Here is a 22,825-nt window from a genome sequence, read left to right as displayed (position 1 = left end):
GAAATCGGCACTTACTTTGATAATTGAAAATTTTAAATTCAGCACATTTATTTGACTTATTATAAGTTATCTTTTGAGGAATTCTTGGGGAATTTTGCTTGATTAAAAGAACTGTATAATGCGGCCTGCGGCCGCCCCTTGCTTTGGCCGCCCTTGTGCGGTGCACACTCTGCACACCTGCTAGGATCGGCCCTGTGTATGAGCGGGGACTTTTATTCTATGATGTGGTGATAAACAACTTTAGTCCTCATTTTGTGTAGTGATTTTTGCGTGTTGTAGAACCGCACATTACGCATTATTATGTAACACATGAATATTACAGACTATGTTTATGGAATCCCTAGACTAGACAATAGCTTTAAGACTTGAAATAATCTAGCAACATAAAATTCTTTTTTTTTTATAAATATTCTCGAGTGTCAATGAATCTACAACTACATATTGATGCTTTAACAAATACCTTATTTTTAGTTTTTAAATATAAAATAAATTTATGTTCACATTTAAAACTGAATACCAACACTAAAACATTACCAGACTGGCATATTCAGAGCTTTACCACATATGTCAACTATATTCCAGTCATAAATGTCTGTCCCTTTCGTTATTAGAATTTGAATATGTTTTTTTCACTTTAAAACTTATGTTTTACAGCAAATTATATGCCAGGTTCTTTCAACAAACTTAAATGTGATGAAATAAAAGACAAATGTTAAAAATCATTAGCTAATTTACCAGAAGTAAGTTTGGAGGACCTAGCTGACATTCAAATGTGAGAAAACAACATATGAAATTTTAATGCCTTATCAACAATCTGCACCAAAATAATTCACTTTCATCAATTTTAATCAATAAATAACAATTGTAAAAGACACTAAAATTAATTTTTAGTAATGAACCATAAAAATATTTATGTGATTAATTGTTTAATGTGGTTAGACTTCTTTCAAAAATTGTACATGTGCTCAAAGTTTAGTTTTAGAACATGGTATATAAAAGACAATGAATAAACATTTGTAGAAATATCATATCTATAAAATGAGATTTTCAACAAAGTAAACTTTAAAAAGGGAAATTATAATTACTAAAAAATTCAATACTCACACCATCATGTAGCATTGACTTCCATGTGTGTTCCAGCCTCTTTGCAAGACGAAAGCTCTGAAGAATATCTATGATACCCAAGAATAACAGCAGATGTTCACCCTTGGCATTCTTAGCAGGAATACCACCAGGTCTAAAGGGGGGGGGGGGCATTAAACAAATTAGCTTCTTTTTGAGACAATGAAGAAAAGACATAATGCACAAGAGAAATTTTAATGTATTAGAGCACAGAAAATCCATGTATAAAGGTACTATGTAACTTGGAAGAATTTAGAATGTTAACAAAGTATATGCTCCATTTTTACTGATTCCATTTCTGTAAAACATGAAGTTGAATTTAATAATATATTTAAAGAACTCAAAGACATGAACAAAGAAACAATTGAAATAATTACATGACATATAAGCTGCTATGCTGATAACAGTCCCTATATAACCTTCCTACTACCCCTTTAAAGTAATAAGTACAATTGTTAAAAATCTAAATTTGAATTTAGGCCCCAGTTTCTAAACACTGTATTATTCCAAAAAACTCAAACCTCTGATAGTAATCTCAGTGTTAAAAAAATAAACTTTTAAAGAAGAGCAAAATTCTTTTTCCCCTACATTCCATCAGAACAGGAAAGAAAAAAAAAAAAAAAACCTTGAACAAGAAATCTGATTCAGGGTTGCCACTCAATTTTGGGAAAAAAAATTCCCTGTGTTTCCCTGTATGCAACATTACAAACACGTGTAAACTGATGTTTAAAAAAGAACATGATAGTTTCATCACAGGGGAAAAAATATTAAATAAAATATAAAATAAGGGGAATTAAAGAAAAATTTCTTAACTGAAATAATCACAAGGTGATTGTGAATATATTTAACTTTTAATACAAGAAAAAATAAGCCTTTTCGTAACCATTCGTCATTTGGATCTAAAAAGATAAAAGTGGAAAAGTTAAGCAGAACAATGCATATTTGAAGGCTAACTACACACTCTCTAAATTAAGTTAGCATAAAATTCAGGCTGCATGTCAAATTAAACCATTAATAATTTTTGCTTTTATGATCAACATTTTAATATTTACTAAAATAAAAACATGAAAAAAACTATAAGTGAAAGTACCTTCTTGTTATTTTAATTTTTTTCTTGAACTTTATTCATATTAACACAAAAAATTATTTTCTTATTTATTTTGGTGGTTTATAAATTTCAGCATTGCTTTTGAAAATTCAATTTTAAAATTCCATGCATTTTCACTGTTTTTTATTTTATTTTTGAATTCCTTGTATTTTCCCTGTGGCGTGGCAACCCTGTCAAAAGGCCTTCTTCCTGAGTATCTATTCCATGCAAAGACCAACCAGAACTTCTACATTCTCTGTGGCACAAGTAGGCAAAAACACCCAGGCAAATAGCCAAAGATTCAGCAGTTTAATGAAATTTTCAATTGAAGGCCATTAAAAAAATAGTCACTGGCAATCATGATATCAAGAAAGGAAGTTGAAAGCAATGGAAACCAACTTCCCGACCCAGTTTTATGTGTGTTATGCGCTATTGGAGTAAGATTAGAGAAGTCTCAACCAATAAGGGAACAGTGGCCACTTTTCCTTTAGATTTGCATTGCTATATGCAATGTGATGTGAATGAGCAATTTTAACTTAGCTTGCTAATTTAATCATCAAACTTTAAAATGCCTTGCTTATCCAGTTATATTGCAGGAAAACAAATGAAAGTTATAGATTGATACAAAACTTAGAGAAGCAAAGCTAGTTTGACATCTCGCTGATTTAGAGTTAACAGGAAAAGTACCAAATGAATGGCAAAAGACAAACTTTGGTAGGACAACCAAAGGAATAAGAAAAATCACAGGAAGTTGGATTAAGGTAGAAAAGCACTACCTAAAGAGTTGGATGATGAACTACTCGGGAAAGAACACTAGAAAGGGCATACAGTTTTCAACAAATTTCTATCCCAAGAAATTAAAAAAATTACAGACCGAATGTCACCTCAGGATTTAAAAGTGTCGAACAGTTATATTGCTCACTGGAAGAAAGCTTCAATTTTTCCATGGTCAAGAAAACAGGGTTTGTAGACATTTCATTTTCCAATTACTTGGTGTATTTTCTCTAACGAATGTAGAAGCTGCCAAGTGTTCAATGTTTCCAAATGTGTTTGGCATGCTTCCAAAAAATAGATTTTTCATTAATTATATTAAAATACAAAATAAAATAATCTTTGGTAATAAGCGTTAAAATAACTTCCGATTGCAAAAAATATTAAAATATTTACAAAATGCACAAGGATTAAAATCTCAAACACAGGAAACTATTTCCAGCGACATACATGTCTAATGTTGGCATATCTGCTAAAAAAATTATTTCCTAAATTATATCGAAACAGAAAACAAAATATAGGATAACCATTGACAGCATATGTTAAAGTAACTTCCAACTGCCTAAAGCAGTAAAATATTTACAAGATGCAAAAGGATTGATATCTCAAATCCAAGAAGCAATATTTCCTGAACACATGTTCAATGTTCGATGATTTCCAAAAAATATTTAATTTATTCATTCTGTATTAAAATAAAGCATAAAATAAGATAATTTATTATAGCATATCTCAAAATAATTTCCAACTGTTAAAAATATTAATATATCACAAAGATGTAAATTAATTGAAATTTTAAAGAAAAGCTATTTCCAGCAAAGAATATGATCATACGTGCACGTGAAAGCATATCGTACCAATGTGAAGAACACTGCATTGATGAACTGCGTTTTGTTTTAACAAAGCATGATTCAATGAATGTCTAAAGAATTCAAGCAATGTATTGGCTTTTGAAACCTTTTCAGGCACTTAACGACCATATTTCTGGGTGATCACTATGATCATGTGGGACAAGCAATGTAAGTGCAGGTTCGGACCTTAAGAACTTATGATCAAGTGTCAGATACAATTGGCCATTGCAGTTCAGTTTTCTTATCAATTTTTAGATTGCCCAATTGTTGGAGATAGGCACCTGGGCAGTTGGATATGGATTCCTAGAAGGCAAGCCTAGTTTGTGTAGCATTCATCCCCCCCCTACCGCAAGAGTTCCTAAACAAAGTGTGGGATTAAAGCTGTCGATAAGTGGAAATAGAACATTTGCAACCGCTTGACTTTCCCCTGGCAACTGTAAGCTTGCCATTCAACATAGAATATTGCTAAGGGGAGATATTTTGTGAAAATATCACAGCCCTCAACAGAAGGGATGATGATACAAGTGCTCTATTAGAAAAATGAAAATCTGGTTTTGCAAATAATGGCAGAGAGAAAAAATAAGGACTTTTAAGGACTTGTAAGCACTTATAAGACAAAATATAAAAAAAATACTTGTAAGGACGGTACAAACCCTGGAAAGGTAACACGGAGAAAAAGCTGCGCGCCAAATCGTCACCTCAGAGCAACAGTAGGATATTTTACTCTTATTATTGGGATAGATGTCTTGCAGTTGCTATGAGGCGACAAAATATGAGCACACAATGAACCATGAAGAAATTACATATTGAAATGGATTTGGTAAAATTCATTATTCCCAATATGGACAAAATGTTAGTTTTGATTCGTCAGTAAGTCGAATGAACAATGTGGTTCATTCACGATTTGGGTTCGAGGTTAGGGGAAACCACGTGATCCGTGAATTTACATTTTGAAAATCAATGCTAAGTACTGGAAAAGTTCACTGTTAAAATTCAGGATTGAAAATATGTTTTCTTTGTTTTTATGCTATATTTTTGGTTTGGGAGAAAGATTTCATTGTGCCACGCTTCTGTTTGGCACTCAAATGGGTACAGTTAAACTCTCTTAATACGACCTGTGTTTATAAAGAAATCACGGCTAAAACCAACACTTTGTTCGTTAAGTTTAATTTGCTATCTAGTTACATTCAAAAGTTCATGTACAATAGGTACATTAAATTGAGGGTCTCGACTAAGGCAAGCGAAATTTTCTGACCTCTTTACTTAAAATGTTCATTGTTCAATACTGTAATTTTCTTTTTTGGAAATTATTCACCATTTTGTTAGGTAGTAGAAGTCACATTGTGTAAAGAGAAGAAAATACTTAACATTTTACATAGAAAATAAAGCCTGCACATGTTTACCTGTGCACATTTCAATTTACTGGGACATAAAAGTGTTCATCTTCCATTGTGAATTAAAAACCTATTCTGCGATTGTCGATTATTTTCCTTTTTCAAAACATTCATTTATAAGAAATAAGTGATTTTTTTTCAGATTGTACCAATAGTTAGAATAGTGTTAAAATAGTGTGCGTGTCAGTAGTAATGTTTTTTTAAATATATGCAAGCATTTCTTTGTTTTCTCACAGCATCACTCATTCACAGCTGTTACAAACGAAATTGCGAATTTCTGACACTTGGTATTAACCAAGTTCAACTGTACTTTCAATCTCTCAGATACCCCCTTCCCTAAAAAAGTTGAACAGGCAGGGCCCCGGGCTGTGGTAAGTGGTAGTGTCCCCATTCACAAGAAATCATTTTTTTCAATGTAGCTGTTGTGTACTAGAAAAGTAGTTGAGCATTCATACTTATATCGCACAAATAGAAGGAAAGTGGCACTACTATAATAGTATTCAAATTCAAAAAATAACCCTTTCATTCTACTTGTGCAATATATGTTCACACTTATCCTGATACAAATTGAGAACTCATTGTATATTGCTATCTTGTATATATAAGTTAAGAAAAGCTTCACACGGAAAAAGAGTGCAAAGTAATATTTATCTAGGCAGTCCTCCTTTCTATCGGTACCTTTGTAGAGTCGTTAAAAGATATCCTTTTTTTATCTTTGTATGGCAACTTTAGAAAAGAAGAGATCATCATTTTAAATTAAAATATGAAAATTAAAGAGTATTCTGTAGCACAGCTAGAACTATTATATCTTGTCAACATGGGATAAATGCAGCTGCTTTACTTTATGAAATTTCCATTAGCTTGAAGCAAAAAAAACTGAATTTTTTTCATTAATACCAACATATATAAAATACTATTTTAACTGAATCTTAACTGCAGATCTGTTAGGTTGACAAAAATATCAACTGTATTGCATAGGTTTAACATATGTGGGTAAACAGTCATGCATAAAATATGATGATAACGAAGCTTTCAGTCATTGTTACAAGCTAAATAAAACATTTACTAGTATATCACCTTTGAATTCTACCTTAGATCTGAGTCCTTTGAGTGTAAAAATTAAAATAAATTTTATTTTCTGTGCCTACATTTAGAGTTAGGATCACTGTACGAATGAACTTATCTCTTTATCTTGTTAGTTTCAACATGTATTCAAATATGTTCCTCTAAAAGAACACACAAAAAAAAGTTGATTGCTTCAAATATTCAGTGGATCACGTTGTCAGTTGTTGAAAAAATTGAAATGATTTAGAATTTTAGACTGAAAACGTGGTTTTCCCATTTTGCTGTAATGCTCTAAATCTGCGCAGCAGCCATGCAAATTGTAAACAGCAGTTTTGGGGCAACTTGAGATCACGTGATCCGTGAGTATGACGTCACATGAATAGACCCCATTGAACAGGTGAAAAATTTTTCACATTGCTACAATGGGATGCGCTTGATGTGGTTTCACCAATGCTTTAAGCGATTAAGCTTTAGGCCATAAGGATAATACACTTGTTGTTTTCAAGGAACTATATGGTACACTATTGTAATGAGGATGGAATGTGTCCCATCCAATGTTTGAGTTATAGCAACTTCAAACGTATGGATTAATATGAAAATGAGTGAAAAATGGATGTTCTAAGTATGGGGGGCTGAATCTATATGATATTCAAACTTTACTAGGTTTAGATAAAGCTTCATACATGAGGCTTGAAGTACACCTGCATCATTAAAAGCAATGGACACTAAACTGTTGCTGCTTCCTGGAGGTTATACAGCCAACTGCAACATGAAGATATTTCCTCTTGGTATTTGCCTTTTAAGCAAGCCATTTGGAAGCAGTGAGCAGATTTCTTCTTAAAAAAATGGATGCCCGTATGTCCAACAGAAATCCCAAGCCGCCCTTCCAGCCGGAGCGTGATAACATGGGGTCTAGTGTTAAATTGTAGAGAATCTTGTGAAAAAATCCATCATGTGTTGCAGAATTTCCAAAATGCTGGATGGTCCCGAAGACAGTTAATTGCATGGAAAATTATTTGAAGACTTAATGATCAAGTTACTGATCAAGAAATCATGCAGGAGAAATTGAGAGTTAATTTCTGCTTCTAATGGCAAACATGAAATGGACTTTATAGTGGATTTAGTGATGAGGACAAATGTATTTTTGGTCTGTATTTTCAAATTTTATATTCAAATAATACTTTATACCGAATTTCGTGCTACCTCAACCCATTTTTTAGTTGTTCAAGAGTATCAAGAATTTTTACCATTTCTTAAATTGTCACAAACTTTAGATAATTCAGTGTGCCTAGCTGTTACAATATTTAATCACCTTTAATATTTAGAAAAATCGGATGAAAAACGAGGAATGGTTATATACACACACTAACAAAGCAATGTTTAGACTAGTGCAATGTGTTTGAACTTGTGCTGTCATTGATGCTAAAAGGATGAAAGTACATTTTCGAAGTCAATATTTAGTAATTAATAACGTAGCCGACACTTAGTAAAGTTTGATTCCTGTACAAATATTTTCGTGTTTTGAGCAAAAAATTCGCGTTGTAGCAATTTTGCGTAAGTCGAATCGCGTTGCAGCAGGAGTCCACTGTAGATGATCTCATACACATATTGCACACAATGGATTACTGGGAGTATGCTCTCAGAAAAATTGATGGGAACATCACTGTATGTGAGTATATACTGTTCTTATCATTTTTTCCTTTCAATATGTATTTTAGTGCATATTTTTTACCTTGATATACGATAGTTCAGAGTAACACATTAGATTTAATACAGCATTTAAACAATTTAATTACAGACACAATTTTTGGAGGTGCAGCAAATATGTCGATGTGGTGACATATTTGCCACATCTCGAAAAATTGTGTCAACATACCAGAAATTGTGGTAAGCTTAGATCAGCATAAAATACAAGCTGATTTTATTTGTAACAATAAACTAATCTTACGGGACATCATCATCATCTCCTTCATCTAATGGCTCTGCTTGAATCGATTCCATAGCAGTAGAAAATGCTGCTAGTCTCTGTCTGTTGATTGATTTGCTCCGAGCTAAGCCAGTTTCACCTCGAGCACATGCTGTCTGTATAGGTGAGGCTACAGTAAATGATTAGCATTAATGGATTTTTGTCAAAAATTCATATCAAGCAAATTTTAAAGCAAAAACTGAAATTTTTTTGTCAAGAAATCAATTGCAAAAATATTCTTAACTAAACAAATAAAGCCATATTTTCTCACAACAGTTGCTTTTCAGCAACTCAAAATTTTTCTTTAAAAGCCTTTGTAATTTATGCCTTTATCCCATTGTTCATAATAAAAATTATTTACAAAAAAACACAAGTAGGATAACGGCACCAAGCACAGACATGCTTAAGGTGTCGCTGTCAGGTTAACTCAAATTTCTTAACCTTTTAATGTATTTAGATTTTTTAAACTATTTTTCTCACATGCAACTACATCTAATCAAACATTTGGCTGCTTCTGGATCTTCTGAATTAGTTAATCCTATTTTTATATGCTCAATTTCGAAAAAAGATCCGACTCCCAGTAACAAACACCAAAAATCAGATGGAGATTAGATACCAATCTGATGATGAACAGTAACAAACAGGATGAGGAAAGGATGAATAATATACAAATTTCCCATTATATCTTCAAAATGTGCAAAGGCTCTTTATTTTTAGAACTAAAACTTTAATATATTCAAATGAACATGAAACACCAGCTGACCACATTTACATAAAATAAATTTTCCACCATTGCCTTGTAAATACCAACTGGCTCATAAAATTTACTCTGATAACACTAGATGGTTGCAACATATTCATGGGTCACAGCAACATCAGTCTTATCCCCCTAAAAGGTTTATTATTTAAATCCATATTTATAACTGTCTGCTACTGGAACCTTGTCTGTTACTGGTGCCCGTACCCTATGCTGACTGTGCAGCAAAAAAAAAAAAAGATAAATGCAAAGATTTTTGAACTTCTAAAACTAGTATTATTGTAAAACTATTCAATTGAATTAATTTCTGAACACATTACAGCTTGAGAGAACTCATTTCATTTCATGGTGCTGTGAATATTTTTTACAGGGTATGACTAGTTCTGTGATACAAAAAAATACAAAAGAATGCTATTTAACACAAACTCCAAACACTTACAGAAACAATTTTTGGAGTTACAAGGAACAATGCAAAAAATATGAGCTTATGTATGCACACATGCAACAAAAGCCACAAGGCAGAACAGGAAATAGTTTAAATAGTAAAAATAGTGGATTACTCAAAACCCGCTATGAGAAAATAAGTGCCAAAGAACAAATCAATATGAATCAAGCAAACCACAGACAGAAGATTTCTGACAGATATGGCAGACACTCCAACCTTTCATGATTTATTTCAGTAGTAAACATGACATTTTTCAGTAGCTTTGAAAAATTTTCAGTAGTTTTATCTATTATTTTTTGTAATTATGTATCTCAATAAATTTAATGAAATTTAGCACCAAATTAGTTTTCTTAAATAGGCCAATCCATCGAAAATAGGACATAATAGGACTTGTAATTTTATTCACAATAAAGTATAGTTTCCTAATTCAATGTGTGAAATATCATTATTGTAAATACATTTTTAACGAGAAAGATTATCCCTCTCTAACTCTTTTTTTTGTTGAAAACTATGAAGTTTCTAGCCTAGAATCTGGCAACACCAGTTCCAATTAAGAAAACACAATTTTATAGTGATATAGTCGCACCCTCTCCGTCATTTTCCAGTAATCAACTTCTTTGTAGATTGTATTTTTTTCTTACAGGTAAGCAAAATGACCTAAATTCTTTATCACACCCAAAACATATAACAGCTACTTGTTATATGATAATATACAGACAAACCTTGTAAACCCCCGACAAACCGTCTTAGTTTGCCAAGAAAGATAGCGAGAAAAAACATTTTGTATAGGAATGAAATACACATTCCCTATTTAAACCGCCAGCATTATGTCCACCAACCACCATTGATTTTCGACAGAAACTGCATACTTGGTATGAAATTATTGCTGTTTAAACCACCATCTTGAAAAACCATGTCAAACAATTCAAACTTTGAGATAAGCCACTTAAGAGAGTTAATGTCCATGATGAGGCACAGAGGGAGATCATGAACTGTCACACATACCTGACAGTAAACCCTATACAAATGCACCTAAATTAGCCACTAGGTCCACCAGGTAAAAGTGTCTAATCTTCTTATCTCCGGTTTTGTTTCATTCGCCCCCTGCTGTACTCAGTTTCCAAGGAGCATTGTTTCGAACTTCTCCACGAATTTTTAACTTGGTCTTACGGGTTCTCTCACGCCATACAACCTTTTCATTTTGACATTTCACTACTCAGATATGAATGCCTTCATTCTTTACCCTCTTTTCTGTTCCAGTTGTAGCTTAACTTGTAATTGACATTGTATGCAGACTTCAGTGAGTGAGTGACAGTTTATATCATAATTTTGTACCATTGTGTTCTCTTGCTTTGTTCTGCAAAGATGTCGAAAGAAATCTTAATCATGCACAAAATTAATTCTAATTTGAGTGTTTCAGAATAAAAATCACTAAGCAAGACATCAATTTATTGTTAATAATTTTTCAAATTTCGGGAGGGGGGGGGGTTGCCAAAGAACCGTCGGTGATATACTGCAGGAAAACCAATTGCTGTTATTTTTCAACGTTCATTTGGAAAGGAAAATACGTACATGCTTTCAGAATATATTCTTATGAAAACATGCATTTCTGCCGGATTGAGGAAAACTTGTTAAGCCGCCACCCTCGACTTCTACCAAATTTTGGCCTCCCATTAAGGTTGGTGGCTAAATGAGGTTTGACTTTACATTTGTTATAGAAGTTTGACATTTTGGTTTTACAACGAACTCTTTGTACACTAATTCAACTAAGAAACCTTTTTGTTTATGAGCTATATTGGTTAAGGGTGTACAAATGTTTTAGGTCCAAATCTAGTTTTCTTCTGATCTTTTCGAAAATTTGGCACTGAGGTTCTTTGATGCTCAGTAATTCACATGGGGGCTTTCACCAGAGAATCGGTGAAATGGATGTCGATGCCTTTTCATAACAATGACTAAATTTTTGGAATTTTAAAATAATCCAAAGAGATCTAAATTCAAATTTTGAGTCATAAAACTGTTCTTTTCAAAACATTGGCCGCAAATTTTACCTTTTTTTCCAAGCTAGGTTCTTGAACGTACATTACCAAACACAACTTTTATTTTTGAAGTATACTGTGCAATGCAGTTAGAATTAAATGAATATGATTGCAGGTTAAACTGTTGTTGACATCCAAAGAAAATTTGGGCGAAATTCCATGCCAAATTAAAAGCAGATTGATAAAATACAGGCAACACTTTAAGAAGGAAAGAGTATGTGATACAGAAAAAGAAATAAGTAAAAGAAAAAACCTTTTGCTTCAAAGCATAGGTAACAGCAAAAAAAAACGCAACAAGCTTCATGTTGATTGCAAAAATGAGCTTAAGATGTTCGTTACAGATAATATCGTGAATGTAATCACGAAAATCGATCAACAGGCAGACTAGCTTTTGCGACGGTTTTTTATGGAATTGCCGGGACTTTACTTAGTAGTTCAAAAACTGACTATCCCACATTTAAACTACTTTGAATATTTCCTCCAGAAAGACTCCTTATGTTCCACAAGGAAAAACTTGCAACTGGGAGAACTTCTTCAATAGAGTATCTCATAATGTAGGACGAATATTCGATGGGTCACCGTTTGCTTATAGAAGGCATATATTCGAGTCAAAAAGGGGATAAGAAAGTTCATAGAAAATTATGAAAAGTGTCACCTTTGAATTTGATGGTGACTTTCACCGAACTCTTCCTTTGGTGTCCTAGAGGAGCGTGTGCAGATATGGGTCATTCTCCAGAAAACTTAACTTTTGAATGCAAATATTTTTCAATTTCGAAACCTTTTGTTTTTTTTTCTCTTTCATTCTTACATGAAAGTGTTACCAAATTGAAGTAACCATAGACAATGGCCGAGCTAAGTTCCAATGAATTTACTCATAAATAAAAAAAAATAAATAAAAAAATGCCTTGTTCACAGAAATAGAAAAAAAATAAAAAAAACTTTTAATATTTAAAAATTGAAGCTAATTTAAGATCAAAGCAGTAATTTTGTTAATTGTGCAAACAATCAGCTATTTCAATGATTAGTGGGAGTATAATATTAAGCTCTCTTAAAGAATTGCTTAATTAGTAGTTTCAAATGAATGTGAAAAAATAGTATTTAGTAAATTTGAGGATATACTGGCAATTTATAACCTAGGTAGAATGCTTATTATTGATGTGTTTCCCCTCCATAAGTTAATTTCACCTCAGAAATAATAACATTGATAAGGTCTGTCACGGAGGTGAGGATCTTTCCATTAATATAGGCCTAATAGATACATTTTTCATGGAATTTTTTTTTCTTCGTTGCTACAATCTGCACATGTTAAGCATATGAAAACATGTTCACTTCTCTTTTTACATTAATTCACATGCCGGAAATTCAAGTTCACAGAGGTGAGAAGTTAGAATAACCACATTAAGTTTTTAAAGAAAAATCTATCTTCTTGTTTTTTGACAAAAATTTCACAACTTCAAACTATGGCTGAAAATAAACAAGGGGGCTCCCTTGTATCATGGAAAATATGTCATTACTGCCACATGTTAATGAGGAATGGCATTTTGTGCTTAGGTAACGGAGGTGAGAATTTATTGTGTGACATGACTCCTTGTCCCTCTAAAACTAATTAAAACACAATATTAAAAAATCAAATATACTTAAACAATTAGTATTTGAGACACTTTTGAAAGGAATAAATTAATAAATATATACTTTTAATTAAACAAGTTATTAAGCAACATAAACAGTCACACATGGTGTGTGACATACCACGGAGGTGAGAATTCACATGTTGTGAACCAAAAATACAAATTATTATTAAAAAATTGTTGGCAGGTTTAAATAGATATATTTATGATGAAATTTAAAATCATTGCTAAATGAATTGTTCCTAAAAGATTTTACTGTAAAAGGCGTGACAAAAAAGTTACTTTTCGAAGAATGACCCATATAGTAAAGTCGTCTCCATTTAGGAGCGTTTTACAATCTCTGTATCATAAGAACAACTATAATAGTTTGTTGTGGAGATGGTAGTAAGCAATTCTAGAGTCTTTTATTACAAGTGAATTACGGGAAAATACCTGAAAAAGATATCTTATCAAAATATATGAGTTAGGAAATTCTCTCCAAATGATTTAATCCTCAATGTTTATCCTGAAACCCAGACTCTTTGTCAAAAAAAGTACATGTGGATGTGCGAGAGGGCAACAGATTTTTGCCAACAACGCTGTGCATCATCCACATGATAACCTCCTTCACTACCTCAGAATTTCTCTTCATGCATTTAAAATTAATGGGGATATCCCTATAATTTTATTGTGCAACTTTAATTTGCCTAACCTAAGCAATAGAGAATTGAACCCCAATTAAAATCACTAAGGAAAATTATGATTAAGAGTATTGTTCTTACAGCATCAGAAGTAAATCAGTTGGCTCACATTCCTTGCATCCCTATGGTCCCTGCATATTTGCTTTTCAAATTGAAGTGATTGCAATTTCAAATGAAATTTTTTTATGCTATCATCATCATCAAATCTAAAGTTCAAACATACACTATACATACACTTTACTATACTACGTAGTACTATGGTGCATAGGGGAAGATTTTATTGTTCAGTGGTAATTTTATGTTGGACTCTCTTGATCAGGAAATGAGGTAAATCAAATTGTTTCAAATCTCATAAAAACCGAACAAAAATGTTGCTTACTATTAAACTTTAAATTGAAAATTTAGAGCATAATATTTTTTAAGATAGATAGCTTTTTTTATCCTGAACAAGGTCGGGACGAGCTGCTAGTAAAAGTATAAAATAATACCTTAATCATTAAGAAATTGTTTTGAAATTCCAGAAGATCATAAGTGCACCAGTTTCACAGAAGAGATGTATAATTTTATACATTAAAAAAACCAGGCCTTTTTCCTTTTTTTTGTCACACCCGTTAACCACACATTACAGTAAACTCCTGATTATCTGTGGGTCTTTTCACAGTTTGAAAAAACTTATGATTGTGTTCTTGTTCGCTTTTAGAGTTTGCATTTATTTTTAATGTTCAATGTTAGTAGATACAATTTAGCAATGTTTTTAGTTATAATTTATATGCATGTATGAGTGTTATTAATATTTTTTGCTATCGTGCGCACTAAGTATCGTTTTTTACCTATTACTCCTATTATTCGAGGTTACCATGCCACCGTAGTTGGCAGATAATCGGGAGTTAACTGAATCTAGGTTTTCCCACAATTTTCACTTATAATCTCAAATTAATGTTATGTGATCATTATGTTAGACATGAAGTTCATCATTTCTTGTTCTCATCAAAGTCTAAACAGCATTTTGGAATAAAATATGAGCAAATAAAGTTGTGTGAGCATCACACCCATAACCATGGATTGGCCCAAATGCATTGAAATGTATAAATAGAAAAATGTTTTTTGATATCTCTCAATTGAAAGTAGGAAAAAAAAGAAAAACCTGAAAGCTGTTAAATCAATAATACTACCAAGACAGTTTGAAAAATATCATACTATAAATATCATGTTGTTAAGACAGACAATGGTAGATTTTGTCCCACTTAATATCTTGAGAACAAACACTCTTCTCTAATAAAGCTTAAATCATTCTTGTCTTTAAAATATTTGGTTTTATTCTAGGTTTTATTTTCAGATGATGCATATTTCTCATACATAATAGAAAGAACGTGATGCAGGAATCATCACCGCCACCATGCATGACGTTCAAGTCCTTTGAACAATACGTACAATACGCCATATTTACAGATTATTTTGAATTTAAAAGCCAAAAAAATTCTTTTTAATACATGTCAATAAATTTTTGGCAATTTTTAATTTTCTTAGAGGATAAATTATCAGATGCTGATTCCTTACTTCATTTTGGAGCAGTCTTCCTTTTTTTTGAGTTAATAAGAAGAAAGGTATAAAACTAACTAAAAAAGATAGAATACATAGATAACTAGAAGAAAGGTAAACTCTGGACTTATTGGATCAAAAAGATGTGAGAAAAGAACCTGAATGGTGGAAAGACAAACCTGAAAAAGGTGAAACAGCTACTTTCAATATCTGTGAACCAGAGAAAAGAAGAAAAAACATAATGAAAGGAAAAAAATTTGAAAGAAAATATATTTTCTGAACAGAAATACAATAAGTAGAATATAAAAACAGCAAAAGAGAAACAAATAAATAAAAGAAAGCGCCATAGTTGGAATTGTAGATAAATATCAACTATTTTTGTGCTTGAATATTCCAGGCCACTTACCAGACTCCCCAGATTCATCAGAGATCTTTGCAAGTCCTTCTTCCTCTTCTTTCCTTTTTGTCTCCTATCAAAAACATGAACATTTTGAAGATGATGTAAGAATAGGTTGAGGATTCATGTTTAGAGTTAGAATTTTCCATAGTAATTTATATATCATAATAAAATAAAGAAAGCGGTGCATAGGAATGCACCGATTAAATGGCACTGCCGATTAGTTGGTCATAATCGACCACTTTGCCAAGTTTTTATAATCGGGCAAATTTTGCCGATTAATCAGTGAAAAAAAAATAAATGTAATTTTCTGTGAACATTACTGTAACATGTAGTATGAAAGTGTAGAAAATAACAAAACAAATACAGAAAGTGAGCAAAACTGAATGATATATTAAAGAATAATCCTCACGGTTGATATTCACATAACACTGTTATGAATAACTAAATTCCAGGATTTTAAATTGCAATCTGAAAAGCATGAATAAGAAATTCTACCCTCTCCCTCTATCCATAGATTTGCAATAAATAAAATTAATTTTTAAATCCACATCCATATCAAGTTACTCTTTTCACATTACCTGCCTTGCCGCTACTTTTTGTTTTTATGTTATTTCTATATATTTACCTTTTGATAGACAGAAATGTAACAGATATAAACAGATGTGTACATGATCCCACTGCAACCTCATTTATACTCCCACCAATGAAAAAAAAAAGTTTCCTAATGCTTTTGTTTTATTTCTTAAAGAAAATCAGAATCATTTCCTAAGTATCTGTTACGATAAACTTACCCCAGCAATAGATGACATTTTTTCTTTTATTTTGGTCCTTGTAACTATGCATATGATTACATCATACATTTTGCAACTTACTCTTTAAATTATTAATTTTTGATGCAACAAAAAATTAACTATGATTAAATATCATTTAATTAAAAAAATATTAACATACTTTATTATTTTTTATAAATGGATGGTTGAAGTAATATTATTGTTTTATTTATTTTTCCTATTTTGAATAACTATACACATGCATACAATGTTGCAACATTTTTCATGTGTCGTTACTTTTCTCCTTTATCACACTGCTTTTAGATACCCTTATAATTTTTACAAAGGAAAAACGTGTTGGATTAAATGGTTACTATTAATTTAAAAATAAATCTGAACTAAAAGTGCTCCTAAATTAGCCTGCTTACCACAGGCAACCCCCCTAATATATTTTTTGATTTTTCATGCCTAGTTAAGTGATTTTATTAACAATAATTTGAAAATTAGTAAAGAGAAATTAGAAGAAATTTTGGAATCATTTTGAGAAAATTTAGAAAGAGGAGAACAAAAAAATCATCTCTTAGAAATAAAACTATTTCTTAGGTAGAAATTATAAGAGAAAAAAATGATAAATATTGGTAGCATTAAAAAAAAAACTAATACAATCATTAATTGGCCGATTATCAACAGCCAATTAATCGGTAATCGGCCAATTTGCTTATGGGTGCATCCGTAGTGCATATAATCAAGATTATCAGTTATTACTTACTATTTCTGTAGGTGAGATTATTAGGTGTCTCTAAAATATAAAAGGGGACATAAACCAGTAAGTTTATTGGGTAAATTACACGCAAGCCTGTAACTAAAAGCAGGGTTCATACTCAATTTGGATAAAAAATTTCCATGACTTTTCCAAGACTTTTTCAGGACTTCATAAAATTTTTCATGACTCTGTTATACGAAGAGAATAGTAATATTTAATGTAAAACTTGACAATTTCCGGAAATGGGCATTAGAAAAATTGTTACGTGAGTGCCACTACCTCATTGGAGCACTTACTTGTGACTGAAAAAATATCAGTGCACACTGCAGAAACTAATAAATTATTCTTTTTTGTCTTTATCATACAAATTCAAGCAAAATAAAAATATAGTGAATGTAATACACTGATGTTTAAATGTCTAACAAATATTTAATACATAGGGCCGAATTGTAATGCATGGGACAAAAATTGATAAGTCATTACTAAGTTTCCAATAACAAATTTACTTTATAAAAACATTGTCCTTTGGTGTCAATAGTGCATCTAATCATCCAAGTAACTTGACAGTATATACGTTCATTAAAATAAAGCCACGCTTTTCACTTATTTCCTTTTTCTAAACCAGATATTTCAGTTGGCCACGAGGATTAGTTTTGCGAGCTGTATGTAGGGCACTACTGTTTTTACAGTATTAGAATTCCCCTATTTCTATGTTCTATTGCCTGACTAAAGTCTTCATTTTCTAAATCCTTCAACATATTAAGATAAACTCTGGTAAATTTAATAATGAATTTTTTACAAGTAGTTGAAACGAACTCGGATGCAATTGAATTACACTTTTTGAGGGGGCATGGCAAAATCGAGAATGTGCAAGTCCACTACTACAGAATACAAAATATAAGAAGTGCTGAAAATAATGGTGAATTCAAAATTAGTAACGCCCCAGTAGTAAAATCACATTACAAAAAAAGGTGAGCGGCTGTTACAGAAGCAGATGAAATTGGATTCCATAACTCGGATTTGTTTTTGAGATTATGCAATATTACTAAATCACTCAATATTTTTAGCGCTCTTTTAGCTATTTTTACTTTTTTACTGCCCAAGACATTTTTCCATGACTTAAAATAAGTTTCCATGACTTATGATGAAAATATTAATTTTCCATGACTTTTCCAGGTCTGAAATTTCTTTATTTTTTCAACATGACTTTCCAGGATTTCCATGACCCGTACGAACCCTTTAAAAGAGTAACTAAAAACCACCAATAGCTGATTCTGATAGATTTTTGGAATCTGATTTCAGGAAAAATAGTTTAAAAATTCCACCGGGTACCATTTTTTTAAAAATTGAAAATTAAGACTTTTGTAGCCCTGATATAAGTATATTGACAAAGGACAAACTAATCACAAATATGATTGTTATTTCTATTAACAGAAAGTAATTACATTGTATTTTATGCATATTGTTTCAACATTGCCATTCTGTAAATATATAATATATGCATTCTGTAAATACACAAATATTTTTTGTGGGATCTTGCAGTTTATGCAGTTCTGTACAGTTGTTCTTTGTTGTACAATATGACAAAGTGTTGTGCTTTGACCAAAGAAGCATCAATACTGGCAAAAGCAATAGCACCTGTTTTACTGGTATACAAAAATAAGAAATAATTAATTCTAGAATGTCAACACTACATGTCAACATGGAATTGATTATTGGTGCCATTTGTAACGAATGCATTGGGTTCTCTTCTGCATCAAAAGTACTTCTCTGTAACCGATTCCAGGCTTGCTGGGAGCTCATTGATAAGGATAAATGCATTACAAGACTCAATAACAAAAAGTGGCTGATGTAAAGGATTATAGAATATAATTTCTTGAGAAATTGCTGTATGACTCCCACTGGAGATGATCATAGAGAATTTCTTGAAATGATTTCAATAGTTCGGCATAAAACCCCCTTCTCGTATAATAAGATTCATTGTACCTAGAGCTATGCACCATACTCAATGGATGCTGAACATCTGGTAACATTTTAAAATATAAATGTTTAACCACTGGTTCACCATCACTTCAGTAGAAGACATTAATAGATATATTACCACCAAAGTTTTAGGATAGGCTACAAATATTGAAAAAAAATCCTGAATTTGAGTAGTTTGCAACATTTTCAGACTTTTATTTTACCCTTGAAAATTCCCTGCCTTCTGTATTTTATCGACGTCCTAAACGTCCTTAATTAATTCTTTAGACCAATTTTATTTTCTAAAATCTTTGTTAACTTAAGACACTGCTGAAAATTAATAATACATTTTTTATGAGTATCTGGGCAACGCAGATGCAAAGGACTTAAAATTTTTGAGTTGAATTAGAGTGGCAAAATTAGAAGTCTACTCCTTCTCAAAGTCCTTAACTGCATAATTGGACATATACAAGGGGGGGGGGAATGCTAAACACGAGGGAAAGTTTAAGAAGAAATTAAAAAAGGGCTTTTTCTGCCCCCTAAAAAGGCCTGTGGGATAGGCGGTAAAAATGCTAGAGTAGGAAGCTGTTACGTTACCTTTGAAAACAAAAAAAAATGTCTTCTTATTCTAAGGCACTGAGGAAACACAAGTGTCTTTGAAGAAATACAATAATAACTTTACCAGACTATTTGAAAGAGGCTAATTAGATTTGATAATTACCTAATAAATACTACTTCACCAAATGTTAGAAATATATTAACAGAACACGTTTCACCGGAAACAAATGATTTTTCTTTAGATTCATGTCAAACAGTAGCTGTTTCAAGGGCCTCGAGGATGGAAATATTGGCTTCTAAATTCTTCATTTTTATCGAAAGTTTTCAGAACCACCCCCAGTCACCACACTTTACCATATGTACAACAAATATATTCTTTCCCTTTTGGGTGTAGCATATTCTGGAGTTGAACAACATTTTCCTTATTGACACTATGAATTTATCCAAAAGCAAGTCTAAGAGGGAATTAAATTCACCAAGACTGACATTTTGTTTTTATTTTTGAAGCAAAGTATTTATTCAACTTCACTTGGAAATTTTTTTTTGTCAACTATTTATTTAAATTTACTTTGATGTCAAGTTGTACAATCCATTAGGAATAAAAAGAAAACTCCATAAAGGTAAAAGTAAAAAGTTTAAAATTAAAGACATTAAATAAAATGCTTTCAAACGTTTCAACATCCTAAGTAAATTATAGACATTTTATAGCATATTTTGAGCTTTAAAATTAATATCATATTTTTTAGAGCTCCTGCATAAGAAGATCTTGCTCACAACTGCTTTTAAATGTGTGAAAACATCTTGGCTGTATTTTCAATTTTCAAAGGCTTATACCATAGCTTTGCCTTGGAATAACAAGAGTTAGCTTCTTTTAATAGGGCAACATAACAGCTTATTACCCAAGCACTTTCAAATTTTATCACTGCTTTGGGGACACTGATAGGGGAGCACTGTTTGAGGTACGATTTGACTACACAAATTTTCATGTTAGGCTTAACTTTAATCTTTTTTTCTATGTCCAAATAAAAGTTCATTCCCCTTCACAAAAAGCTGTGTTTGATCTTCCTTCTAACTGAAAAAAAAAAAAAATAAATAAATAAATAAAAATAAAAAATCTTGAGCTGCTCGAAAAAGGATAAAAAATGACCAATTTTACTCATCTGTGATATAAAAAAAATTTAAGCATCAGGAATAAAATTGTTTCAAGAAAAAAGTATAACTATAAGAGAAAAAAGTATATATATTGGAGTACACAATGATGGTACATGTTACCTACAAAGAATGACCATTTTATATGCGTATCAAGCAAATGATTCAAACTTATGTCATTAATGATAAATTTAATAGAGCTAGTTTGTGTAGTATGAACAGTTTTCAAATTTATAATACTCTTTTTTACTATCCTTGAAAAAGACGGATCTTACCATTTTTTCCTTTTTAGCCAAATCGACATTATGTATACCAACAAGTAAACTATAATCCATTATTTTGAAACTCTCAAGAACCTATATAAAAGAAACATAGGTATATTTTCAATTTAATAACACTAGACACACATTATAGATATTAAAAAAAGTAAAACTCACTCTGCAATCTCTGTGAATTGTGTTTGTTAAAGCTTTGTAAGTATCAGGCTCCAAATAAATTCCATCTATATGACGTTCTAAAAAATCAAGATCCTTGTATGTAGGAGAGGATTTTTTCCTTTCATGTTTGCTGGCTTTTCTTTTATATGTTGAACCTTTAAGATCATATTTTTCATGCAAACGTATACCAGATGGTAATAAATTATTCATTACAACAAGACGAACATTTTTGCCTCCACATTGATAACAATACAGTCCGAAGAATTTTGGGAGTAACGTTCTTGGGTTTTGATTCAAATTCATATAGTAACCTGGCAAAAGTTTTTGTAGAAATTCTGCTTCCTTATGATGTACAGTTTTTAGGATGAACTCATCATCATCAGTTACATAGAATATGCTCCCACTGGCCCCTGGATTTGAAAGTTCTCGCAGCGGAGCATTGCACAGTGAATACTAGAAACATAAGTTCAATGAAAATTTAGAAGTTTAAATGACAAAAGAAAATATAATTAAAAAGTTACACATGGTACTTTGTGGAAAAAAAGGTCAGTACATATACATACATAAATATATATATATATATATAGGTGATTCCCCAAAAACCAAACTATAGTTAAACTTTGGTAAGTCGAAGTTGCAGGGAAAGCGAAGACAATTCGAGTTATTGAAAATTTGGTGCATTGAAAACGAAAACAAAAAATAGAATTAATTTGAATCAGAAACTCTCATTAAATTTATAATAGGAGCAAAAATTGATAAAATAATGAATCAAGGAGATTATGTATCTACTTGACATAATTAACATGTAACTAATATAATTACAATTTAAATTCAAGAATTTGTATAGGTTGGAAAGCTAATTAAATATTTATGCTGAAATATTAGTTTTTACTAACAAAAAAAAAAAAAGCGAAGACATTAAGTAAAAAAATATCTGTAAATGAGAAGTTGAGAACATTAGGATGTTCTACGAAAACATGCAATACATCTCCTGCTCTGCCAATACCTTGAATAGGAGGTAATTTTACCTCTGGATCAAGTTCTTACTTCTCTTTAAGACTAAAAACGTTTTCGCTATTTTCACTTATGCATCATAAAATATCTTCATCAGTTGGTAATCAGTGACTTAAATTATGTCATCAACTGCAACAAAATCCATAAAATCTGTGTTTGATAGAATGTTCATTTACTTTTGTAAAAAAGCCAGACTCAATTTGTAAATTTATTCTAGAGATTTATTAAATTCGCCTCATGCAGACCCCTTTCTGTTCATACTATATTCGGGGAGAAAAACAACTTTGACTTGTGGAGTTACAATAGCAAGGAACATCTAATGACGGTCATGAAATAAAATTTGGCTTATCGAACATTTCACTCAACGAAATTCAGCTTAGCAAAAATAATTAATTTCCCATTCAGTTAGACGGGAATAAAAATTCACTTTGGTT

General features: G+C 31.5%; 1 protein-coding gene across 1 annotated transcript in view; it reads right to left on the bottom strand.

Moving 5' to 3' along the window:
- Positions 1-22,825, bottom strand: part of LOC129231671 (phosphatidylinositol 4-phosphate 5-kinase type-1 alpha-like) — a 111,986-nt gene that overhangs the window by 70,811 nt on the left and 18,350 nt on the right. Inside the window, exons 6-10 of the mRNA XM_054866034.1 lie at positions 21,378-21,830; positions 21,216-21,296; positions 15,745-15,808; positions 8,236-8,383; positions 1,105-1,237 (exon numbers count right to left, since the gene is read on the bottom strand). Of these exons, the coding sequence (XP_054722009.1) occupies positions 1,105-1,237; positions 8,236-8,383; positions 15,745-15,808; positions 21,216-21,296; positions 21,378-21,830 (879 nt within the window). The remainder of the gene's footprint in view (positions 1-1,104; positions 1,238-8,235; positions 8,384-15,744; positions 15,809-21,215; positions 21,297-21,377; positions 21,831-22,825) is intronic.

This window comes from Uloborus diversus, chromosome 10, assembly GCF_026930045.1.
Source record: "Uloborus diversus isolate 005 chromosome 10, Udiv.v.3.1, whole genome shotgun sequence".
In the NCBI taxonomy this organism is placed as follows: Eukaryota; Metazoa; Arthropoda; class Arachnida; order Araneae; family Uloboridae; genus Uloborus; species Uloborus diversus.
Note: the sequence above shows the minus strand (reverse complement) of the source record. Positions and strands in the feature narration are given on the sequence as shown.